Source organism: Pseudorasbora parva, chromosome 11 (assembly GCF_024679245.1).
Source record: "Pseudorasbora parva isolate DD20220531a chromosome 11, ASM2467924v1, whole genome shotgun sequence".
In the NCBI taxonomy this organism is placed as follows: domain Eukaryota; kingdom Metazoa; phylum Chordata; class Actinopteri; order Cypriniformes; family Gobionidae; genus Pseudorasbora; species Pseudorasbora parva.
This window is the reverse complement of record NC_090182.1, coordinates 8479902-8496606: the sequence shown is the minus strand read 5'-3', so window position 1 is coordinate 8496606 and position 16705 is coordinate 8479902. Positions and strand designations below refer to the sequence as shown.

The 16705-nt window shown below is 41.4% G+C and overlaps 2 protein-coding genes across 4 annotated transcripts in view; both read left to right on the top strand.

The window, feature by feature from the left end:
- Nucleotides 1–136: 136 nt before the first annotated feature.
- LOC137092613 (protocadherin gamma-A11-like) overlaps nucleotides 137–16705 on the top strand; it is a 199688-nt gene continuing 183119 nt past the window's right edge. Inside the window, exon 1 of one of the 3 annotated variants that reach the window (XM_067456940.1) lies at nucleotides 137–2532. In XM_067456940.1, the coding sequence (XP_067313041.1) occupies nucleotides 157–2532 (2376 nt within the window). In that variant the 5' untranslated portion in view covers nucleotides 137–156. Of the gene's footprint in view, nucleotides 2533–8780; nucleotides 11250–13303; nucleotides 15823–16705 lie in introns of those variants that run through there. The other 2 variants (XM_067456936.1, XM_067456935.1) reach the window with 2 other exon arrangements.
- LOC137092869 (protocadherin beta-15-like) lies at nucleotides 4808–7585 on the top strand. Its single transcript, XM_067457389.1, has one exon. The coding sequence runs from the start codon at nucleotides 5189–5191 to the stop codon at nucleotides 7583–7585; it is 2397 nt and encodes a 798-aa protein (XP_067313490.1). The 5' UTR covers nucleotides 4808–5188.

The window sequence follows — 16705 nt, the reverse complement described above, 5'->3', positions numbered from 1 at the left end:
CAGGGCTTCGAGCTCGCCCTATTATAGAAAATCGTCGACGGAGACTGCCTCATATACTGAACTTCTGTCTAAATTTCTACATTTAGTTTGAATTTTTTTACTTTTGCGTTCTGGATTAAGTATCTGAGGCTTCGAATGTTCATCGTTTCTGTCGAGATGTTTGGTCTTTTGTTCTTCGTGCTGATGGCGCGCGCCGCTTATGGAGACGTGAGCTATTCTTTCCCGGAGGAGATGAAACGCGGATCTGTGATTGGAAATATAGCAAAGGATCTCGGGCTCGATGTCAACAGACTGTCATCTCGTAAGGCTCGCATTGATACTGAAGGTAACAGAAAACGATACTGTGACATTAATCTGAACACTGGAGAACTGACCGTAGCGGAGAGGATCGACAGAGAGGAGATTTGTGGAAAGAAAGATTCATGCGTTATTAAACTGGAGCTCGTGCTGGAAAATCCTTTAGAGCTACATCGCTTCATTCTCAATATTGAGGACATCAATGATAATTCACCACAGTTCAAAGAAAGTGTTATAAAATTCGAAATACGGGAATCAGCAGTAAAAGGATCTCGATATTTATTAGAAGAGGCGTACGATGCGGATATTGGTCTGAATTCAGTGCAGTCATATACACTTCAAAACAATGAACACTTTATTCTTAGTGTCCAAACGCGTGCAAATGGAAGAAGATATGGCGAGCTAGTTCTTAATAAAGAGTTGGACCGTGAGCAGCAGAAAGAGGTGACTTTAATTCTCACTGCGGTAGACGGCGGGACTCCACCGAGATCAGGTACTGTAGCCATACACGTCACTGTGCTGGATGCTAATGATAATGCTCCAGTCTTTAGTCAGGCCGTCTATAAAGTCAGTCTGCCTGAAAATTCTCCTGTAGATACTGTAGTGGTGACAGTGAGCGCTACCGATGCTGACGAGGGACAAAATGGAGAAGTGACTTATGCGTTTGGTCATTTACCTCAAAAGGTCCTACAATTATTTTTAATCAATGCAGTATCAGGTGAAGTAACACTAATAGGTCCAATTGATTATGAAGAGGAGAGTACGATCGAACTTCCCATTCAAGCTAAAGATGGTCAAGGGTTAGCCAGTTATTCCGCCGTATTAATAGATATTGTTGATGTTAACGATAATGCCCCTATAGTAATACTAAAATCTCTTAATAGTCCCGTTCCTGAGAACGCGCTCCCCGGTACAGAGGTTGGCATCATTAATGTGCAGGACAGAGACTCTGAGAATAACGGACAGGTGCGCTGCTCCATTCAGCAGAACGTCCCGTTTAAACTCGTACCTTCGATCAAAAATTACTATTCTCTGGTGACCACAGGTGAATTAGACCGCGAGCTGCTCTCTGATTATAATATTACAATCACTGCTACTGATGAGGGCTCTCCGCCTTTATCTTCCACTAAGAATATTCACTTGACTGTCGCTGACGTGAATGATAATCCACCTGTATTTGAGGAGCAGAATTACAGAGCTCATGTGCAAGAGAATAACAAACCGGGCTCCTCTATTTGTTCAGTATCAGCTACAGACCCGGACTGGAGACAGAATGGCACTGTAGTTTATTCTCTGTTGTCCTCTGATGTCAATGGCGCACCGGTGTCCTCCTTTTTATCCATTAACGGAGACACCGGGGTCATTCATGCCGTGAGATCGTTTGATTACGAACAGATGAAGAGTTTCAAAGTGCTCGTGTTAGCCAGAGACAACGGCTCTCCTCCTCTGAGCAGTAACGTGACCGTGAGTGTCTTCATATCGGATGAGAATGACAACTCCCCTCAGATATTATACCCCTCTCCGGAAGGAAACTCCTTCATGACCGAGATGGTCCCCAAAGCTGCGCAGGCGGGCTCCCTGGTCTCCAAGGTGATCGCCGTGGACGCGGATTCTGGACAGAACGCGTGGCTCTCGTATCACATTATTAAAGCGACTGATCCGGGACTTTTCACCATCGGTGTCCACAGCGGGGAGATCAGGACGCAGCGGGACATTTCTGAATCTGACAGCATGAAACAGAACCTTATTGTGTCCGTGAGAGATAACGGACAGCCCTCTCTCTCGGCCTCGTGCGCGTTGTATTTACTCATATCAGATAACTTGGCTGAAGTTCCAGAACTCAAAGACATGTCTCATGACGAGAGCAGCTCCAAACTGACGTTTTATTTGATCATCGCGCTGGTGTCCGTTTCCACTTTCTTCCTGACCTTCATCATCATCATCCTGGCCGTGAGGTTTTGTCGCAGGAGAAAGCCCAGACTGTTGTTTGATGGAGCTGTAGCCATTCCCAGCGCGTATCTCCCTCCAAATTACGCAGAGGTGGAGGGCGCGGGAACTCTCCGCAGCACTTACAATTATGACGCATACCTGACCACGGGCTCGCGCACTAGTGACTTCAAGTTCATCAGATCTTATAATGAGGGCACACTGACTGCTGACCTGACTCTGAAAAAGACTCAGTCCGCTGTGGATGATCTGGAAGGACTCGATGCGGAAATGAGTGATTCGTTTCAGGTAGGACTAACGATGTCTTGTCAAATTTTTAATTTAATTTTAATTTTTTAATGATCTAATGTTTGGGGTTTACCGCGTTCTTTCATTGCAAAAAAACTATCTTACTGAAAAGATTACGTCAATTGTTTTTTTTTTTTTTTTTTTTTTTTTTTTGTAGACGAACATTTAGAGGGTCAATTTTGAAGTCTGAATAGCCACATTAAAATTTTATATGAAGGTTTTTTTACGTTGTTCTATTTATGTGGGTATTATATAACACATCACCCACAATGAGCACATGCACACTCTTAGAAGAAAAGGTTCTATCGGCGCTACGGAGTGGGAACCCCTAAAAGGTTCTCAGCAAAATATGCTTTTCTTATCTTGTTTCTAGTCCAAACATCTAAATATTTTTACAACAAGAAGTATTCACTAGACAAGCAAAAGTAATTGTCTTGTTTTGGGGAAAAAATAACTCAAAATGAAGAGAGTTTTTTCTTAAAATAAGCAAAATAATCTGCCAATGGGGTAAGTAAAATAATGTTGTTTTAAGATTATTTTGCTCTCCCCATTAGCAGATTATTTTTTCTTATTTTAAGCAAATAAACTCTCTCAATTTTGAGTTATTTTTTCCCAAAACAAGACAATAATTTTATTTGCCTAGTAATTATTTCTTAATGTAAGAATTTTAAGATATTTAGACAAGACAAAAATAGTAAATAAGAAATGCATTTTTTGCAGTGTTCTATAGAGCCCTTTTTAAGTGCCAAAATGGTTATTTCTTGTCATTATAGAAACTTTTTAGCATAAAAGTTTATTTGGAGTATACTCAACATACTTCTAAATAGAACATTTTAAGGGTTCCAAATACGTATAGCGCTGATAGAACCTTTTCTTCTAAGAGTGCAGTTTTGATTCCACAAGTAAGTTTTTGAATTTTGTCTGGGATCTTGGTAAATAATGGCCAAATTACGCAAACTACTGTGGATCTGATCTTTAATGGTAGATGCGCCTTTCCCTTAAACATAACCAGTTATTTACTGTATTCTGATTAAACAAGGTTTCAGAAAAGGCAATGATCAGTTACAGAGATTATTATGTTGCCCTGGATAAACGCATGCAATCTGATGTCACACAAAGTGGATCATAATGTTTTATCTCTTTATTATTATTTATAGTTTTGCATTCATATCATTGTTTATTTAAAATAATTTTATAAAGGCCTTAAAGTTCTTATTTCATTACTTTTACACGCCATTTCACCGGGATAGTACGGGTTAGCAATCATGGCAGATTGCTGTGTACTGTCCATGGTGCTGTACAGGCACCCTGTACAGGCACCCTGTTACTGTTGAGGTTTATTTCTCTTATAGGCTGCCTGTATAAAGTCGTGTTTGTTTGGGTGGCAGTAGTTCAGTGGTTCATGTAGGTTGTCTACAAACCGGAAGGTTGGTTGTTCAATTCCCGGTTCCACCTGACCAAGTGTTGAGGTGTCCATGAGCAAGACACCTCACCCCTGCTGCTCCCGACGAGCTGGATTGCGCCTTGCATGGCAGACACCGCCGTCGGTTTATGAATGAGTGTATGAATGGGTAACTGTGAGGCAATATGTAAAGCGCTTTGGATGGCCATAGGGTCTGTTGAAAGTGCTATATAAATGCAGTCCATTTACCATATTTTTGAATAGATGTTATAGAAATTGAGCTGGTTCTCTTCCCGCATATTCAGAGAATGTTTGGTTGAGGAACTTTCTGCGAACAGCTGTTTACAAATGCTGGGTCTGCTGTGAATTAGCCTTCGAAGGCTATAGTAGTGCATTCAAATACAATAGGTCATGTTTGAGATTCAAAGAACTTAAAGTTGTTTTATTTGTTGTTTTTTAATGAAAGAATAAGAAATGTGATCTATTCTTTTAAACGCATTTCATTGTTTTCTGTGACCTCAGTATATCTCTTGTGCAGTTTCTAATAGAAATATGTGACAAAATGCTGCCGGTTTAAGTAGTTTAGCGTTTTTCTTCATCGTTGTCTTTGTTGTGCGATATTGCCTCATGAAAATACATTTTAGTTTGGTTAGAAATTGCATTGCTCAGTTTTCCATTTTGCTGTCCATGGTGCAGTAATGTCAGTTACTCTTATATAATATAGCTCCTATAACTCTCTATCCTGCCAATCTTCTTCTTCTTCTTCTTCTTCTTCTTCTTCTTCTTCTTCTTCTTCTTCTTCTTCTTCTTCTTCTTCTTCTTCTTCTAGTAGGCATTCTATAAATATTCTTTTCGTGTTTATCTTTATTCACTCTTCAAGGAATGTTGTTTCATGCCAGCTCTTGTTTTGCTAAATAATTATAACCATATAATCACACTTAAGTCTTTCAGAAATATGAATATTATGCAGTTTCATCTTTTAACTCATAGTGTCGCTGTTGACCTGCAAAACAATGTGTGTGTTCAGTACACATCTCTCCACCCTGATTCTGATGTCACACACACTCACACACAGGGCTTCAAGCTCGTCTCTTTACAGAATATCGTCGACGGAGATTACTGCTAATACTGTCCTTCTGGCTATTATTCTACATTGAGTTTTATATTTTTATTTTCTTTACATGTCAAGTGCTGTATTGCTGTATTTTATTTCCGCTTAATTTCTGAAGCATTTTAAACGCTCATCGTTTCAAGATGTTTGGTCTTTTGTTCTTCGTGCTGATGGCGCGCGCCGCTTATGGAGACGTGAGCTATTCTTTCCCGGAGGAGATGAAACGCGGATCTGTGATTGGAAATATAGCAAAGGATCTCGGGCTGGATGTCAACAGACTGTCATCTCGTAAGGCTCGCATTGATACTGAAGGTAACAGAAAACGATACTGTGACATTAATCTGAACACTGGAGAACTGACCGTAGCGGAGAGAATCGACAGAGAGGAGATTTGTGGAAAGAAAGCTTCATGCGTTATTAAACTGGAGCTCGTGCTGGAAAATCCTTTAGAGTTACATCGCTTCATTCTCAATATTGAGGACATCAATGATAATTCACCACAGTTCAAACAAAGTGTTATAAAATTCGAAATACGGGAATCAGCAGACAAAGGATCTCGTTATTTATTAGATGAGGCCCATGATGCGGATATTGGTCTGAATTCAGTGCAGTCATATACACTTCAAAACAATGAACACTTTATTCTTAGTGTCCTTACTGGGGCAAATGGAGGAAAATATGGCGAGCTAGTTCTTAATAAAGAGTTGGACCGTGAGCAGCAGAAAGAGGTGACATTAATTCTCACTGCGGTAGACGGCGGGACTCCACCGAGATCAGGTACTGTAGCCATACACGTCACTGTGCTGGATGCTAATGATAATGCTCCAGTCTTTAGTCAGGCCGTCTATAAAGTCAGTCTGCCTGAAAATTCTCCTGTAGATACTGTAGTGGTGACAGTGAGCGCTACTGATGCTGACGAGGGACAAAATGGACAAGTGACATATGAATTTGGTCATTTATCAGAAAGCCATCTGGAAATGTTCTTCCTTGATGCAGTGTCTGGTGAAATTAATCTAAGACAGCTTATTGATTATGAGGAGGAGAGTTCAATTGAGCTGCCCATTCAAGCTAAAGATGGTCAAGGGTTAGCAAGTAGATGCACTGTAGTGATAGATGTTATTGATGTCAATGATAACTCTCCTGTAATCGCACTAAATTCTCTAAACATTCCCGTTCCTGAGAACGCGCTCCCCGGTACAGAGGTTGGCATCATTAATGTGCAGGACAGAGACTCTGAGAATAACGGACAGGTGCGCTGCTCCATTCAGCAGAACGTCCCGTTTAAACTCGTACCTTCGATCAAAAATTACTATTCTCTGGTGACCACAGGTGAATTAGACCGCGAGCTGCTCTCTGATTATAATATTACAATCACTGCTACTGATGAGGGCTCTCCGCCTTTATCTTCCACTAAGAATATTCACTTGACTGTCGCTGACGTGAATGATAATCCACCTGTATTTGAGGAGCAGAATTACCGAGCTCATGTGCAAGAGAATAACAAACCGGGCTCCTCTATTTGTTCAGTATCAGCTACAGACCCGGACTGGAGACAGAATGGCACTGTAGTTTATTCTCTGTTGTCCTCTGATGTCAATGGCGCACCGGTGTCCTCCTTTTTATCCGTTAACGGAGACACCGGGGTCATTCATGCCGTGAGATCGTTTGATTACGAACAGATGAAGAGTTTCAAAGTGCTCGTGTTAGCCAGAGACAACGGCTCTCCTCCTCTGAGCAGTAACGTGACCGTGAGTGTCTTCATATCGGATGAGAATGACAACTCCCCTCAGATATTATACCCCTCTCCGGAAGGAAACACCTTCATGACCGAGATGGTCCCCAAAGCTGCGCAGGCGGGCTCCCTGGTCTCCAAGGTGATCGCCGTGGACGCGGATTCTGGACAGAACGCGTGGCTCTCGTATCACATTATTAAAGCGACTGATCCGGGACTTTTCACCATCGGTGTCCACAGCGGGGAGATCAGGACGCAGCGGGACATTTCTGAATCTGACAGCATGAAACAGAACCTTATTGTGTCCGTGAGAGATAACGGACAGCCCTCTCTCTCGGCCTCGTGCGCGTTGTATTTACTCATATCAGATAACTTGGCTGAAGTTCCAGAACTCAAAGACATGTCTCATGACGAGAGCAGCTCCAAACTGACGTTTTATTTGATCATCGCGCTGGTGTCCGTTTCCACTTTCTTCCTGACCTTCATCATCATCATCCTGGCCGTGAGGTTTTGTCGCAGGAGAAAGCCCAGACTGTTGTTTGATGGAGCTGTAGCCATTCCCAGCGCGTATCTCCCTCCAAATTACGCAGAGGTGGAGGGCGCGGGAACTCTCCGCAGCACTTACAATTATGACGCATACCTGACCACGGGCTCGCGCACTAGTGACTTCAAGTTCATCAGATCTTATAATGAGGGCACACTGACTGCTGACCTGACTCTGAAAAAGACTCAGTCCGCTGTGGATGATCTTGAAGGACTCGATGCGGAAATGAGCGATGCGTTTCAGGTAGGACTGATTGTTTCTTAAAAATAATTTGCTGGATTGAAAATAAGAAAAGAAAGTGTATTTTTGTCTACTTGAGTTCTTTCATTTGCATTTTTGCTCTGTTATTTGGAGATCACGTGCCTCTTTCACATGTTTCTTTTAGAGACATATGTTAGAAAAGTAGCTGCATTGTGTGATCTTTTCTGGTCTATTATAAACTAGATGTTTCATGATTCGCAAATCGATGTGTTTTCGTTTCATTTATTTCTTTATTTGGCACTAGCTGCTGTTTTGGATTTAAGCGGTAAAAAGTGTTTGTTAGTCATTTTTTTTACTAAGTTACAAGGACATGTTGAAATTGTGATTAAATGCTGATATTTTATTTAGTTTTACGTTGTATTTTTATGTAGTTATGAAGGGAATTCATGTCGGATGTCCGTTTCAGTAAATGTCCATTTCAGGGAAGTATTTTAAACGTCCCTTTAGTCGGATTGGAAATGGCGTAGGGCAGGTTTCCTGTTGCTGTCCATGGTGCTGCACTGGCATGTACTCTTAATGTTTGGATATTTTGCTCTTAACATATTTGTAGCTCTCTATCATCTAATCCATGGGTGGGGCACGTTGATCCAGAAGGGCCACTCTCTTCCAGAGTTTAGCTGCAACCCTAAAAAAATAAATAAAATAAATAGAAAATAAATAAATGAATTAAAACAAAAACCCTCACCTGCCTGTAACTTTAGTAATCCTGAAGACCTTGATTAGCTTCGGGTGTGTTTGATTAGGGTTGGAGCTAAACTCTGCAAGAGAGTGGCCCTTCTGGATCAACATTCCCAACCCCTGATCGAATCAAATGTTTTTGTTGTTGTTTTTAATAATATATACAGTGATTGTTTATTTCTCCTACTCCAGAGAAGGTTGCTGTTTGCTTTTGCTTTGCTAAATAAATACATAACAATAAAATAAGTATATCGAGTTTTTAAATACCTATCGAAAGCCTGATCTTATTATAGCACGTAATTCTGTCAGAGATGTGAGTGTTGTGCAGTTATTTTTATTTTACCTCATAGTGTCGCTGTTGACCTGCAAAACCATGTGTGTGTTCAGTACACATCTCTCCACCCTGATTCTGATGTCATACACACACACAGGGCTTCAAGCTCTTCCCGTTACAGAAAATCGTCAGCAGTGACAGACATACTGTATCAGGCAATCGGTCTATTTTTCCTACATTTCTTCAAGCTGTGTTTTATTTTTACATATTTGTTGTTTATCTGGATATCATTTCTGCTCGGTTTATTACGAATTTAAAAGGTTCTGCGTTTCTGTCGAGATGTTTGGTCTTTTGTTCTTCGTGCTGATGGCGCGCGCCGCTTATGGAGACGTGAGCTATTCTTTCCCGGAGGAGATGAAACGCGGATCTGTGATTGGAAATATAGCAAAGGATCTCGGGCTCGATGTCAACAGACTGTCAATTCGAGAAGCTCGCATTGATGCTGAAGGTAACAGAAAACGATACTGTGACATTAATCTGAACACTGGAGAACTGACCGTAGCGGAGAGAATCGACAGAGAGGAGATTTGTGGAAGGAAAGCTTCATGCGTTATTAAACTGGAGCTCGTGCTTGAAAATCCTTTAGAGCTACATCGCTTCATTCTCAATATTGAGGACATCAATGATAATTCACCACAGTTCAAACAAAGTGTAATAAAATTCGAAATACGGGAATCAGCGGTCAAAGGATCTCGTTATTTATTAGATGAGGCCCATGATGCGGATATTGGTCTGAATTCAGTGCAGTCATATACACTTCAAAACAATGAACACTTTATCCTTAATGTAGTTACCAGGGCAAATGGGAGAAAGTATGGCGAGCTAGTTCTTAATAAAGAGTTGGACCGTGAGCAGCAGAAAGAGGTGACTTTAATTCTCACTGCGGTAGACGGCGGGACTCCACCGAGATCAGGTACTGTAGCCATACACGTCACTGTGCTGGATGCTAATGATAATGCTCCAGTCTTTAGTCAGGCCGTCTATAAAGTCAGTCTGCCTGAAAATTCTCCTGTAGATACTGTAGTGGTGACAGTGAGCGCTACTGATGCTGACGAGGGACAAAATGGAGAAGTGGCATATGAATTTGGTCATATATTAGAACACCTTTTGGACATGTTTTCTCTCGATTCGTTGTCTGGAGAGATTAAACTTATAGGACTCATTGATTATGAGGAGGAGAGTTCAATTGAATTGCCAATTCAAGCCAAAGATAGTCAAGGGTCAGCCAGTCATTGTGTTGTACAAATAGATGTTATTGATGCAAATGATAACGCCCCTACGATAATGACTAAATCTGCTAAAATCTCCATTCCCGAGAACGCGTCCCCCGGTACAGAGGTTGGCATCATTAATGTGCAGGACAGAGACTCTAAGAATAACGGACAGGTGCGCTGCTCCATTCAGCAGAACGTCCCGTTTAAACTCGTACCTTCGATCAAAAATTACTATTCTCTGGTTACCACAGGTGAATTAGACCGCGAGCTGCTCTCTGATTATAATATTACAATCACTGCTACTGATGAGGGCTCTCCGCCTTTATCTTCCACTAAGAATATTCACTTGACTGTCGCTGACGTGAATGATAACCCACCTGTATTTGAGGAGCAGAATTACAGAGCTCATGTGCAAGAGAATAATAAACCGGGCTCCTCTATTTGTTCAGTATCAGCTACAGACCCGGACTGGAGACAGAATGGCACTGTAGTTTATTCTCTGTTGTCCTCTGATGTCAATGGCGCACCTGTGTCCTCCTTTTTATCCGTTAACGGAGACACCGGGGTCATTCATGCCGTGAGATCGTTTGATTACGAACAGATGAAGAGTTTCAAAGTGCTCGTGTTAGCCAGAGACAACGGCTCTCCTCCTCTGAGCAGTAACGTGACCGTGAGTGTCTTCATATCGGATGAGAATGACAACTCCCCTCAGATATTATACCCCTCTCCGGAAGGAAACTCCTTCATGACCGAGATGGTCCCCAAAGCTGCGCAGGCGGGCTCCCTGGTCTCCAAGGTGATCGCCGTGGACGCGGATTCTGGACAGAACGCGTGGCTCTCGTATCACATTATTAAAGCGACTGATCCGGGACTTTTCACTATCGGTGTCCACAGCGGGGAGATCAGGACGCAGCGGGACATTTCTGAATCTGACAGCATGAAACAGAACCTTATTGTGTCCGTGAGAGATAACGGACAGCCCTCTCTCTCGGCCTCGTGCGCGTTGTATTTACTCATATCAGATAACTTGGCTGAAGTTCCAGAACTCAAAGACATGTCTCATGACGAGAGCGGCTCCAAACTGACGTTTTATTTGATCATCGCACTGGTGTCCGTTTCCACTTTCTTCCTGACCTTCATCATCATCATCCTGGCCGTGAGGTTTTGTCGCAGGAGAAAGCCTAGACTGTTGTTTGATGGAGCTGTAGCCATTCCCAGCGCATATCTCCCTCCAAATTACGCAGAGGTGGAGGGCGCGGGAACTCTCCGCAGCACTTACAATTATGACGCATACCTGACCACGGGCTCGCGCACTAGTGACTTCAAGTTCATCAGATCTTATAATGAGGGCACACTGACTGCTGACCTGACTCTGAAAAAGACTCAGTCCGCTGTGGATGATCTTGAAGGACTCGATGCGGAAATGAGTGATTCGTTTCAGGTAGGACTGACAAATTATTTATTTTTAATGGTCTCTTAAAAAGATCACGTGACAATTTTTTGAGACTCATGTTGAATTTATTTATTTTCTCGTCATGAGTTGTCAATAGTTAGTTATTATATATGATTGACCTATTACCTATTAGCGTTTTTATTTTATTCTTCTTCTTGTCTTTCTTCTTTCTCTTTCCCCGTCTCTAACCTTTCAAAGAACTTGCTTCGTCCTTTTGGGAGCCTTTTTTATCTGACTCAGCGTGCTCTCTCATCTCTTGATAACTGTGTGTCTTCTCAAAGAGCCAACGCGAAATGCATTTGTAAATACTTGTATTTTTCTTATTTTAGCAAATATCCATTATCAATTGTCTTTAAGGTCCTAATGCCGAAAGTAGTGTTTGTTTTAAGTTAGGGTTGCATATTTTATTTCTGTTTTCGTGATATTCTAGTATAATAAGTCTACATTTTAAACTTGCACGTGCAGTTTTGTATCCAAACCGAACTGCGCTCTGGACTCGGCTCGTGTTTCTTTAGGGGTAAGGATTCTCTTGTGTATTTAGGTTTTATATTGTAAAAATGTTGCACTTATTTTTGGGGTTGAGCATGATTATTGTTGCTCACCAATTGTAATTTTGTAATGAAATCTTTTTTCCTGACTCACGATTTTTAAGTCATACCATAACATATCTCTATTCAGATGTGCATCACCATGTTTCATTAGCGTTTTTATTGGTGTCTGAGGCCGAAGTCCTTCTAAATAATGAGCAAATGTATATTTAGAAAGTTAAATAATGCAACTTGTTTGAACTTTTTTGTGTTAATTTGCTTGTCAATTTAAGATCTCTAACTATTTCTGCCATCTCTAAAACTTAATAATAAATTATTTTGTAGAAATTACTCTGTAACGTTTTGCATTATGCTGCTGTCATCGTATAGTGTATTTAATATGAAATATTTTAGCAGCTCCATAGACTTCATTACACAAACTTTTAAAAGACCTGTGTGGGGATAACTTGCCTATGAAATAGTTATTGGAGTGCAGGACAGTGTGTCGTGTTTTTTTAGGTAGTGCTAAAACAATATTTATTTTAATAATGGTTTGATTTAAAGATTGAATAGGTTTTAGTTTTATAGACTGAGTGCGTTCTTTGGCAGCGGATTCTGTTTCTGACAGACCTTTTGTCTCTCATGCGTTGTCTCCGAATTTATTATTATTGCTATTTTATTTTGATGATGATGATGATGATGATGATGATGATGATGATGATGATGAATAGGATGAGGATGATGTGGGCCGTTTTAAGTCATGAGGCATGATTCACAAATCAATGTTTTTACTTAAGCACTTGTATTTTTTACAAGCTACTATTTATGATTTATAGGCTAAAAGTTGATTGTGCGTCATCTTTCGAGGTAAGAAATCAAATTTCTGTCTCATTCTGCTGAATAATCCTTCTGTCATGCTTTTATTAGATCATTTGTATGCGTGTCCGTATGGATTCTGATATTTGTAATCGCATCCATGAATGTTGATATTTTTATACGATTGCATCGATGTCTCCTTTATATATTGGAGGTTTACATGTGGAATTAAATTCGGATAACAGAATTATGCTATTAAGTGTAATTTTGTAAATGTCCCTGTAGGGCGTGTTTTCCCTGTCTCTGTCCGTGGTGCTGCTCTGGCATTTGCTCTTGGTGTTTGGGTGTGTTGCTTCTTCCTCTCCTATTATCGCTCACGTTACTCTATCCTGCTACAGCTTTAGTTTTTTGTTTGTTTTAATACTGTGGTTGTGTTTCTCTCTCACTCATCAGAACATATTGATGCTGGCTTTTGTTTTGCTAAACAGTTTTAATTAGGCCTATATATAACAAGAGTTCTTTATATGATCCGACACTTAATTCTGTCAAATAATATACATAATCGTATGCAGTTTCTTCGTTTAACTCATAGTGTCGCTGTTGACCTGCAAAACCCTGTGTGTGTTCAGTACACATCTCTCCACCCTGCTTCTGATGTCATACACACACAGGGCTTCAAGCTCGTCTTGTTATAGACAATCGTCGACGGTGATCGAAGGACTATTTCAGACATTGACTTTATTTGTACACTCACGTTTCTTTTACATGTTACTTGCTGCATTTCTGGATTTAATTTCGGATCAATTTCTGAAACATTTTAAAGGTTCTGCGTTTCTGTCGAGATGTTTGGTATTTTGTTCTTCGTGCTGATGGCGCGCGCCGCTTATGGAGACGTGAGCTATTCTTTCCCGGAGGAGATGAAACGCGGATCTGTGATTGGAAATATAGCAAAGGATCTCGGGCTCGATGTGAACAGACTGTCATCTCGTAAGGCTCGCATTGATACTGAAGGTAACAGAAAACGATACTGTGACATTAATCTGACAACGGGAGAATTAATAGTGGCAGATCGGATAGATAGAGAGGGGCTTTGTAAGGAGAGGCTTTCTTGTGCGCTCAATTTTGAATTTGTATTAGAAAATCCGTTGGAGTTGCATCGTGTTGTCCTACAAATTCAAGACATTAATGATAATACGCCAATATTTCCTAAAGACGTAATCAAGCTCGAAATAAGTGAAAGTGCCGATAAAGGGGCTCGTTTTCGTGTCATTGAGGCTCGGGATGCGGATGTCGGCCACAATTCAGTACAAACATACATATTAGAGAGAAATTCAAATTTTGTTTTAGCAGTGAATTCAAAGACAGATGGAGGCAAGTACGTCGAGTTAGTGTTAGATAAAGAGTTGGACCGTGAGCAGCAGAAAGAGGTGACTTTAATTCTCACTGCGGTAGACGGCGGGACTCCACCGAGATCAGGTACTGTAGCCATACACGTCACTGTGCTGGATGCTAATGATAATGCTCCAGTCTTTAGTCAGGCCGTCTATAAAGTCAGTCTGCCTGAAAATTCTCCTGTAGATACTGTAGTGGTGACAGTGAGCGCTACTGATGCTGACGAGGGACAAAATGGACAAGTGACCTATGAATTTGGTCATTTATCCGAATATGCGAAAGAATCTTTTTCATTGGATCATCAGAATGGACAAATTTCCGTGAAAGGGCCAATAGATTTTGAAGATGAATCAAGATATGAAATTATTGTCGAGGCTAAGGATGGGTATGGTCTTTCCTCAGACACAAAAGTAGTAATAGAAATTACTGACATAAATGACAATTCCCCCATTCTTATTATCAAGTCTCTAAGCAGTCCCGTCCCCGAGAACGCGTTCCCCGGTACAGAGGTTGGCATCATTAATGTGCAGGACAGAGACTCTGAGAATAACGGACAGGTGCGCTGCTCCATTCAGCAGAACGTCCCGTTTAAACTCGTACCTTCGATCAAAAATTACTATTCTCTGGTGACCACAGGTGAATTAGACCGCGAGCTGCTCTCTGATTATAATATTACAATCACTGCTACTGATGAGGGCTCTCCGCCTTTATCTTCCACTAAGAATATTCACTTGACTGTCGCTGACGTGAATGATAATCCACCTGTATTTGAGGAGCAGAATTACAGAGCTCATGTGCAAGAGAATAACAAACCGGGCTCCTCTATTTGTTCAGTATCAGCTACAGACCCGGACTGGAGACAGAATGGCACTGTAGTTTATTCTCTGTTGTCTTCTGATGTCAATGGCGCACCGGTGTCCTCCTTTTTATCCATTAACGGAGACACCGGGGTCATTCATGCCGTGAGATCGTTTGATTACGAACAGATGAAGAGTTTCAAAGTGCTCGTGTTAGCCAGAGACAACGGCTCTCCTCCTCTGAGCAGTAACGTGACCGTGAGTGTCTTCATATCGGATGAGAATGACAACTCCCCTCAGATATTATACCCCTCTCCGGAAGGAAACTCCTTCATGACCGAGATGGTCCTCAAAGCTGCGCAGGCGGGCTCCCTGGTCTCCAAGGTGATCGCCGTGGACGCGGATTCTGGACAGAACGCGTGGCTCTCGTATCACATTATTAAAGCGACTGATCCGGGACTTTTCACTATCGGTGTCCACAGCGGGGAGATCAGGACGCAGCGGGACATTTCTGAATCTGACAGCATGAAACAGAACCTTATTGTGTCCGTGAGAGATAACGGACAGCCCTCTCTCTCGGCCACGTGCGCGTTGTATTTACTCATATCAGATAACTTGGCTGAAGTTCCAGAACTCAAAGACATGTCTCATGACGAGAGCAGCTCCAAACTGACGTTTTATTTGATCATCGCACTGGTGTCCGTTTCCACTTTCTTCCTGACCTTCATCATCATCATCCTGGCCGTGAGGTTTTGTCGCAGGAGAAAGCCCAGACTGTTGTTTGATGGAGCTGTAGCCATTCCCAGCGCGTATCTCCCTCCAAATTACGCAGAGGTGGAGGGCGCGGGAACTCTTCGCAGCACTTACAATTATGACGCATACCTGACCACGGGCTCGCGCACTAGTGACTTCAAGTTCATCAGATCTTATAATGAGGGCACACTGACTGCTGACCTGACTCTGAAAAAGACTCAGTCCGCTGTGGATGATCTTGAAGGACTCGATGCAGAAATGAGCGATTCGTTTCAGGTAGGACTGACATTTTTGGAAAAAAAAAAAAGATTTGATATTTATTTGTGTTCTGCCTTCATTGCCAAAACGGCTCTGTTTACCCTTGTGTGGTGTTCATATTTTTGTTACTCATCCAGTGTTCGTGGGTCTGGTGGACCTGCTGCATTTTTGGGTTTTTAATTCAACACAATCAAAAATTATGTTAAAATACTCAACAGATGTTTACCTCATCCCAATAACAAGCAATATAAACAGCATATATGGTTAATATTTTCTCTTTGCCTTGGTTAGATCACATTTAAGAATTGCAACCTCGTGTGGGAATGGCAGGGGGAGAAACAAAACTCACTCTTGTAGCTACTCTCTCACACTTACACACAATCTCTCACATGCACACAGACACACACTCATGCTCGCGCGCGCGCGCGCACACACACACACACACACACACACACACACACACACACACACACACACACACACGCACACACACTGTTGGACTCCTTTTCATTTTTTATCAAAAGAAAAATGATACAATTAATTATTTTTTCAAACTGAGACTCATTGGCCTTGGCTCATTTTCTGTGAGGAATATATATCAGAACACATTTTCAATGACCACACACTGTACACCCCCCTACACATTTATATTACACACGAACACCATACAAGGGTTTAAAAAAAAACTGTCTCACTCAAGTGATCTCTGTAGACTTTAGAGGGTCTGTTTGAAGTGTGAAAAGCTATTTCAGTGTATTCATAAAATAATTTATTTAATACACAAATCAGGTAATTTTTCTCAAGTTATTTTATTTTGTTTTGTTTTTATAGAATTTTGTAAATCAAGACCAAATTGTACGAATTTTCTGAACATGCATATTGTTTGATATTAGACAGTTTT

Bases quoted from the DNA above. Each gene is read 5' to 3' on its own strand.
- LOC137092869 (XM_067457389.1), top strand. From the start codon at position 5,189: ATGTTTGGTCTTTTGTTCTTCGTGCTGATGGCGCGCGCCGCTTATGGA.